At 37.4% G+C, this 9,602-nt stretch overlaps 1 protein-coding gene across 1 annotated transcript in view; it reads left to right on the top strand.

The window, feature by feature from the left end:
* The window catches only part of LOC122815022 (leucine-rich repeat serine/threonine-protein kinase 2-like), a 2,570,681-nt gene that overhangs the window by 2,092,766 nt on the left and 468,313 nt on the right, over positions 1-9,602 (top strand). Inside the window, 1 exon segment of the mRNA XM_044087274.1 lies at positions 7,201-7,353. Coding sequence (XP_043943209.1) covers positions 7,201-7,353 — 153 coding nt within the window.

Raw genomic sequence — 9,602 nt, 5'->3', positions numbered from 1 at the left:
ATCACTGAAGCAATTTTCTCTGATTAGTTGTCGCTGAATAGGTGTTCGCCAGAATTCGATTTCAGCGAAGTAATATAGACCCGAGAAGTTTAACTGACTTGGTTATTTAAAATGTTGAATATGTTCAATGGAGCTGAATTCAGTGAATCTTTGCAAATTTACATGACCGAACTGCATGCTTTTCAAATGTAAAGAAAAACACGTCATCAAATTCACTACTTACCATTATTCATGAATGTTGCACCCTCATAATAGTTTTTGCAATTTATGACATTCAGCATTAAATCATTGTTGTAGTAGCCATGACATAAAGCTGTATGAGACATATCCTTCTAAGGATTGGATGTCTGGACAGTATATAAAAAGTTTTTGGGTGCCTTCCATGTGCACCATACATGTGAGGCATCACCAGGGCATGCTTGTATAAAAGGAGATGTCTGAGAGCCAGAAATCAAGGCTTTCTTGTCATTGAAGATTTCAGTCAGACTTAGTCTTCACTGCATCATCTTTATTTCAGCAATTAGATTTTTCAGCTTTTGAGCAGGTAAGTGTACCTCAGAGGAATTTCCTTCCATTAATGAATAAAATCTGTGAGAAAATATTTTCATATGCCTGAGAAAAAATGAAAGCATCTGCATGGAAGATAGATACCATATAAAAATTCTGGCACAACCTGTTCATTTCATCTAGGGGAAAAACACAACATCTGCTCATGTCAGAGTGGCTTATCTAGGGGAAAAACACAACATCTGCTCATGTCAGAGTGGCTTATCTAGGGGAAAAACACAACATCTGCTCATGTCAGAGTGGCTTGTGATTTACCCCCAAGATGATCAGAAATCAATTTAACAGCCTTGTCATATGTCTTAAAAATCAGTGACTGATGGCCCTTACTCTTTCATTAATGAATACCTGCTCAGGCTCCTTGGCTAATATCCCTTCCTATTCCTGAGGAAAGAAAATCCGTTAAAGAGAATTCTAAAGCTGTTTCACCTTTGGCCTCTACTCACTTGTCTTTGATGACCACCTCTACTATCGCCTTGTTGGAGTCTCCAAACTGTAAGATGTTTCTGACCCCACTGGTACTGCTCTAGGGGGTGCTGCTCATGGTCAAGAGCCTGACACATCATCAAAGACTGGGTGTATGGCTATGTCTAAGAAGGGAAAACCCTGCCTTGTGCTTTTGGAAGGGCCACATGTAAAGTCTCGGTTGCTGGTAAGGAAAGAGGTAGCAGGTTCAGTTATAGGTGTATGGTTCTCTGACACTTTCAGGTCTGTAACTTTAAATACCCCAAAAAAGAAGACTCAAAAGACCAAACAGCTTTCTCCACCGTCTACCCTTTCTGCCAAAGAAGCAAAGGAAGAGTGATATAGTTTTACAAAGGATCTTTTTATTCATTACAACTACTCATTTGAAAGGAAAAAGTTTCTTCTCCTCTTCATACAGTGACACTCTGTTAGAGTTAGAAGAAGAGGGCCTGAACTTTGCTTCCCAGGTCTATTTTTTCTGCCTCTTTAGAATCAGAGACTGAAGAGAATATTTCCCTGATACTGTTGTAGAAGAAATGTCCTTTTCTGACACTGCTGCTAGAAAGAAGGACCTCTTCCAGTGGGAACAAAGAAATCCCAGACACCCAAAAAAGGCTTTATCAACTCCTTCAGGTGGATAATACAAAATCTGTTGTCATTCATCCTGTCAAGGGAGTTCTAGAGAATACTTTTAATTCTGCATGCATGTTCAACCTCCTACACCCAAAAGCCTGATAGGTTGTATAAAGTACCTCAGACTCACAAGTTTCTCTTTAATAACCTTATTGTAGATCCTGCTGTTGTTTTCTTAGCCAAGGACTCTATTTCTAAGGATATAACTACTACTAATCTTGCTCCATCTGACAAGGATGGAAGAGCATTTGACACATATGGGAAAAAAGTCTATACATCTTCTATCTTAGCCTTTAAGACAGTAAATAGTCAGGTTCACATGGTCAAACTTCTGTTTGCAACCAGTGCAGATACAAGTAAGACTGTTGCTGATTTATCTTCTTCTGAAGGAAATGATTTCTTCAGTGCCTCAGGTTACAAGGCATACCCTAAAATATGCATGTAATGCAGCTGATGTGGTTTCCTGGGCACCTATAATGTTATGCTATGCACAGATATGCTTGGCTTACATTGCATAACCTTTCTGAGGATGGAGCATGTAAATGCCCAGAGACCTGATGTTCCCTAGACAAAAAATAAGTTTAGTTTAGTTCTTTTTCAGCTGAGGTCTTAAAATGCTATAATGAAAAAGGGAAGGTTATTCAGGGCATTAAGCAGATTTCCGTCACCCATTCAAAAGTACAAAAAAAACTACTCCTCCGGTCCTGGACCCTTTTTTAGGAAATATTTCAGGCAGTCCCAGAAAAAATGGTAAATAGTGATATAAGAAATGTTGCAAGGAAATTTAAAGAAAAAAAAGGGAGTTCCATCCAATACAAAGAAAACTTATGACTATCTACTCATACCATCCTCCGCACCCTCCCCACCCTTGTCATCCACAAATCTAACAAGTAATCTTTGTTTCTCTTTTCCTCTTTGGAGACAAATCACAACAGTTTCATAGGTACTGGAAATAGTTCAGAATGGATGCCGGTGGCAATGTAACTCTTGCCCTCCAAACTTAGGAGTTCCTCCACATCCAGAAAAGTCAGACTCTTCTGTTGCCTCCCCTTCTTTCACAAATGTTATCCCAAGGAGTCATAGAATCAGATCCAAAATACAACAAAGAAATTTATTTTATTTCAGAATATTTGTAGTAACCAGGAAAGAGGGAACCTGGAAAACTGTGCATTATAGTTCAAAATTGAAAATGCTTGCGTTCAAGACTCTTTTTCTCCTCATCTTGCATTATTTTTTTCTCATTACTCTGGATCTCAAAGAGAGATATCAACATATTCCTACTCACAGACAGTTTCGATCTCATTTTAGGTTTTCTGCATCCAGTTTACATTTTCACTTCTCTTCCTTACCCATTAGGCTTTTTGTAGATCCAAAGGGGTGTACAAAATATCTCTGTCTGCAGTAATTGCTTATTTGAGGCTACAGGAATTTTTTTTCACTTCTTGGATGATTGCCTTACTTTACAGTCTTCCAAGAGATTATCCTGGAAGAACGTCTTGCCTATCTACAAAAGGTATATGCACTCCCTCCTGTCTTTCAACACCACACCAAAAGACTTCCTAGCTAAAATCTAGCTCTTTTCTTGTTCAAAACCAGGACAAACTATATTCCTAAATGTGAACAAGTACCTTTTCATTGCTTATACGTCCTTATTCTCTGTTATTTACTTACTTCCTTACTGTTGTCTAATTCTCTTCTTTGGCTTGCTCTCTAAATATATCATAAGCCTGCTTTTTCCTCATTTCATGTTGCATTTCCTATTTGTATTAGACTAACTTACCTTTAGTTTCTCTACAAAGTGTCTAAACATTTCTCAAAATATTAAATGATTGTCATATACCACCTATCATTTCTTAACCATTGTTTTTATATTATGTCTAATTTGTTATAATTATTTAAACAGCAGATTTTTTTTTTTTATTTTTGAAGATTGTAAAATTATTGTTCTTAAAATGTTTTGCAGTAATTTGGAGCTTTTCTCCCTGGACTTCCACTGAAAATCGACTTTTACCCAGTTGGACATTCCTAGTAATCTAAAGTCAGTAAATAAATAAATAAATATCCACTATTGGGGAACTCCCCAAATATATCTGCTCGCCTCCATTCACAGCAGACAGCTAAATAAATACTTCTTCTGGACATTTTGCCAAAAGGACTGGAAGATAGATGCCTTTTCCTTCCTATGGATGGGAATATTTCTATTGGCATTTCCCCTTTCCTCTCATAACCAGAGCTCTTCTAAAGATCCAAAAGGACTCTCCACTAATCATACTGGTAACTCTCTTCTGGCACAGACAGCATTGGTTCTTTCTTCTGATGAAAATGGCCAAGGACAATTGCCACAAACTTCCCCCACAGAATGGATCTACTCACACTGGACAAGGGATCCCTGATCCAGTCCTACTTGCCAGACTTACATCTGACTACTTGGATGATAGCACCTTTTCTCGGGGGACGTGAGGCTCATATTAAAGGAGGCCAGAACACCTGCTACCGGAAAATCCAGTTTGGCCAAATGAAAGATATTTTCTAGTTGGTGCCACAAGACAAATCAGGACTTATCCACTGCGGAGATTATTCTGATTCTCCAGTATTTGTGTTAATAGCGCAAATCAGGCATTTCTTACTCATCTTTTAAGATTCAGCTTGAAGCTGTTTCTAATTGTTTGTCTTTAGAGCCCCCTTTCTTCCTTGTTCCAGGTAAAACAATTTTTGAAAGAGGTTTTACATATCCATCCACCTTGAAAACAGGAGGGCTCCTCTTTGAGATCTGAACTTTGTCCTGAAAAAAACTCTCTCTTCCACTTTTTGAACCAGCTTCTTAAGTTAACTTGAAGTTCCTGACATGGAAAACATTTACTCACTGCTCTTACTTCAGCTAAGATAATGCATATATTGCAAGCTGTAAAAGCAATTCAACCCTTTCTCATCTTTCATAAGGATAAGGTAACCTTAAGAGCTAACCCTTTCTTTGCTCCTAAAGTAGTCTTTGAATTTACTTTAAATTAATCTGTTTATCTCCCTGTGTTCTTTCCTGAACCAAAAAAGCAGAGGACTGAGAATTCTGCATTGTTTGGATGCCTACAGGCAACTCACACATAGACGGACTATGGATTTTGAGCTTCTCCTCAGCTCTTCATTTGGTTTGAAAGAAAAAAGGACGTCCACTGTTTAAACAGACAGTTTCTAAATGGTTATCTCATTCTGTCCATTTTTGTTATTCTTGCCATGGAAAGTCCCTCCCTCAGAAGGTCTTATTCCCCCAGAGCTATGGCTACTACTAGAGCATTTTGGAAAGGGTGAACTGTAGAACCCTTCTGGAGACAGTAATTTGGTCTTCTTGCACACTTTCAGTAAACATTACTAGACTGACTCATTTTTCAAGGCCACAGTAGGATTTGATAGGTCTGTTCCTTATGGGCTCTGGGACGCTGAGCCATTCTCCTTCTCTTCCTCCTCCCCCCTGGCTATCTAGCCTTTGGCAATCATGCCATAAAACCTTATGCCTCTGCTACAGTGGAGTAATGCTGAACATAGTACAGTTCTGTAAGTAAACTTACCATAATAGTAAAAGCTCAAATAGATCATCTTTGCAGTACTAACACCCTCCCACTGTACCCCTTGCCACTTTATTCTTTTCTTGACCACTGTGGACTATATTCCTCTCCCTCTGTCCTTTGCTTCAGTGGAGTTCCATTTGCCCTTTTCCTTTTTTTCTCTTAGAACATACATTTCCGATTTTGGACTTAGGCTTGCTGTTCCATTTTATAGCCTCTCTTTTTGAGGCACGAAAGCTCTAACTTTTGGTAGCCATACGTCTCCTTTTATATTGGAGTGGCCTTGTGCTGTCTTGGATGTACAGTGTTTGTGGAAGATGTCCAGAGGTTTTTGTATACTGGCCAGACAACTGGTGCCTGTCAGGATATGCCCCATATACCTTTATTCTACTTCAACAGTGATCTGTTAGAACTTCTAATGTTATGGTAAGTACATTCTTGGAATTAAAGTTTACTGCTAAATGTATTGTGATGGGAGGAGAGAGAGCAGTTTCTTAACTGAACCAGAATTTTCTTTTTTACAGTAAGACAGACAGAGAGAATTAGGTTTCCAGAGTAGCTGAATTAATACCTACTATGTATGCATGGCATGGCTTAAGATGTTTAGAGGCCTTGAAGAGGTGCAAAGGTTAGTCTGCATTGCATTTAAGTGAGCATCAAAATGAAGGCATCTGTACACAAAGAAACTAATACAAGCTGTAGCATCATAGGCCTCTGGCCTTTAGTGAGACTAACACGGTCAACAAAGGTAAATAAATAAATAAATACGTAAATAAAATCTAACTACCTACAGCAGATTTGGACTGTTGCTACAGTAATTCAAAAACACTATGGTCAGTTCTGACCCTTCTGTCTAAATAATATTTTTACTTGAATGCTAATGTAGTAGCTAGTATAGCAAGAATGTGCAACTAATTTCAAGGGGAGGTGTGGGCAGATCATTTAAGATGTGTGCAAGTAGTCTCAAACCATGTCAGCTTCTTTGTGGAATGTTTCTCATATGATAGTGAAGAGAATGAAATGCATCTCTTGTAATTAGTGTTCTACCCTAGTAAATAAGTAAATACATAAATAAATAAGTTTAATAACCTTTATAATAGTTTTGACAGTATTAGTTTTGTCAGAATGACATGGCTACATGGCTGAAAGCACTTGATCTCATCCTATGTAGAAAATGCCTTTTCACTGTATTTCTATAGTGTGTTTAGACAGTGTGTGCATGTGTGTGTTTTGGGTGAGTGCTGGGAATGGAGCACCCCTTACTGAGTATTTACAAGTTAATTTCAGATGACAGTCAACCTGTCAACTTCCATTCTTCAAATGTCTGTTGTATTTTGTGTGAAATCTCCATTCCATCTGATTCCATACAGTATGTTGTGGTCTTTGACAAAGCTATACTATACTGCATGTCTTATAATAATGGTGCATTTTAAAAGGACTACTTTTTCATGTTGTTGCTAAATTGGGCAGTTGACCCTGCAGTATTGTCAGTATACTGCCTCAGGAATTTCTGTATAGGCATGACTAACTGTATGTAATATGTATGCATTATAAAATCGTTTACTGAGATTGCAAGGAATATACCTGTGTTTTTTTAACCAATGGTCTGGCACAAATCCATTATTTCTTGTTGTTTTAAGAATCTAAAAATTTCTACATGGCACAACACCTTTAGAAAAAGACTCTTATACCAGTGGGTACTAACCTGTTAATAAATTAAGTAATATGATTTCTTATTGCTAAAAGTAGCTTTTTAGCTAGTCTCTGTAATTCACAAGTCATCAAACTGAGTATGGAACATGACTTTCAGTTTATGTCATGATTTACCAGACATGATCATCTATAAATATATACATATCCTATCATATTTTTGTTAGCGACAAGTGATGCTGTTTAATCTAACAGTAAAACAATTAACTTTATGGATATTCAAAATATGTCCTCTTCATTAAAATGTGGTAATATTTCTTTATTTATGTAGATTCCCCTTTGCCTCAACTAATGACAGTAATATTCTGTCAATTGCTGTTGGGAAATACATTTATTTAGCCAAGAAGGATAGCCACTTTGTGGAAGTATGGGACAGAAAAGCTGAGAAACCATGTGAATTTATTGACTGTGCAGCTTATCTAAAGTAAGTTTTGTTTTGTTCCCTATACTTGCTGTGATATAATTTGCACAAATGAGAGCCATTTAACTCAATGCAAGTTTACTGTCCCATCCTATTTATGTTACATTTACTGACTGTTGACTATAGCTGTCTTTTCTCTTTATGCAAGTAAATTAAAAAATATATATTTTTGTTTAATAAATGAAATGTTTTGTTATAACTAGCTGTATGGCTACTGGTACAGAGCTCCACTGACAGTCTGCAGCAGATTTAAGTTACTTGTGGTAAGGATGTGAATATTTATTTACCTGTGATATTAAAATTCACTTATGTCTGCACCTCCTCAGACCTTAATACAGCTGAAAACTTCACTAAGGAATTCTATACCCATTTAGAAAAAGAATGTAAAGAGCCATCAGTCCCTATTAGAACAAAGTATTTTGGGAAATTCAAAAGCAAACCACCCTGGTGGTCCATCACCATAAATAAATTATATAGCAAAAGAAAGAAACATCTTAAATTATCTAGTAAATCCAAAGCCAATATTCTCAATGATAATTTAAAAAGTATTACAAAAATAAACGAAAAACACTATCAGATTCAGTAAAGGAGCTTGTGAACTTTAACTGTATTAGAAAATTTAAAAAATACCCTACATTGCTCATAACATATTCATAATGGGGCCTCCCATTATGACCCAATTGATATTGCCAACAACAACAAATTTAGTGCTAACTTCATTCCTGAGACTTCTGTTCAAAGCCCTGAAATATCTGAATCCCTTATTTTGCCAGTAGTTTGTAAAGATGATTTACTTAAACAGATAACCAAGACTAAAAGTGCTTCCTTTGTCAGACCTGATAATATACCTGGTTGCTAAATTAATAGTAATAAACATGCCTTTGTAGACTCAAACTGTTAAACTTAAGTTTAGCTACTGGTTGATGCCTTATAAGGATGGCTTTACAGGCAACCCAGGTAGTTGTGGCCCTATCAACCTGAAGAAGCCTCGTGCAAATCCATGGAACATATTGTAACTGATCTTATAAACTGTGATATGAAGAATCATGTTGGACTTGAACCCCAACAGTTTGGTTTTATGAAGGGTATATCTGTTTAATCTGGTACAATTCTTTGAAAGGGTTACAGGGGCTGTAAATGGAGGCCATACAGTGCAGTGCATGCTGCATATCTTAACTTGGCTAAGGCCTTTGCATACCATTCTCATGCTGGCATCGTAAAAAAGCTAAATGTTTTAAAAATCAATCCATATGTGGTCAAATGGATAGCAAACTAGCTGAAAAAGAGAAACCACACAGTGCAAGTTGTAGGTGGTTCATCTGAAAATAAGAAAGTGACCAGCTGTGTCCCTCAGGGCTCTTTTTTGGCATTTACTTCTTAGATATCAAAGACTTCAAAGTAACCAAGTTTACAGACAGTTGCTAGCCGGGGATTGTTTTTATGTCACCATTTGACACCCCAGCCCTCCAGAATGAACTTCCCCAGTAAACTCTTGATGTACTAAAATTGGCTGAAGCTACAGTAAACGCTGAAAAGTGTAGTATCATCACTTTTGGTAGACAACCCATCCCGTCACCATACTTTGTAGGCAGTACACGTCTGCAAAACAAAAATATAGTTTAGGACCTAGGTACATGGGTTGATAGCTTCCTCACTTTTGATCATTATATAACAACAGTTGTCAGGAAATATTTTAACTTATCTCAGCTAATCTCCAAAGGAATATCATCAAGGTCTAGAGAGGTAATTCAGCCCTTTGTGCTGAGTATTGATCAGGCCAGTTATCGAATTCAGCACCCTCTTTGGAATGTATCTCATTAAACATATCAAATGGTTAGAAAGACCTCAAAGGTTCCTAACCAGAAAAATCATGGGCCTAAAGTCCTTGAGCTACCAAGACAGACTGAAAACCCTATCCCTTTAATCAGTGTCTTATAGATGTTCAGGGAGAGTTCTGTCTCTCTTAGCATACCATTAAAAATCCTGTTGTTGTGGACCTCCTGTTTCTCCGCAAGTCCAACATCCCCACCAATACTAGAACCATGGAACTTCACCACCGATAAATAAAACATGATAGAGGGATAGGTTTATAGCCCAGTGACTCCCAAAGCTCTGGAATAAATGTTTCATACATGATAAGCAGTGCAACTCACTATCTTCCTTTAAATGTTAACTACATTATTAGACAGGTATCCACAAATGTAGTCAAGGATTTATCAGTATAGCCCTCCTGGAGAAATAAGATGCTGCCC

Source organism: Protopterus annectens, chromosome 11.part0 (assembly GCF_019279795.1).
Source record: "Protopterus annectens isolate FY-2018-M chromosome 11.part0, PAN1.0, whole genome shotgun sequence".
Lineage (NCBI taxonomy): Eukaryota > Metazoa > Chordata > Ceratodontiformes > Protopteridae > Protopterus > Protopterus annectens.
The sequence above is the reverse complement of the archived record's forward strand: the minus strand, read 5'-3'. Positions and strand labels throughout refer to the sequence as shown.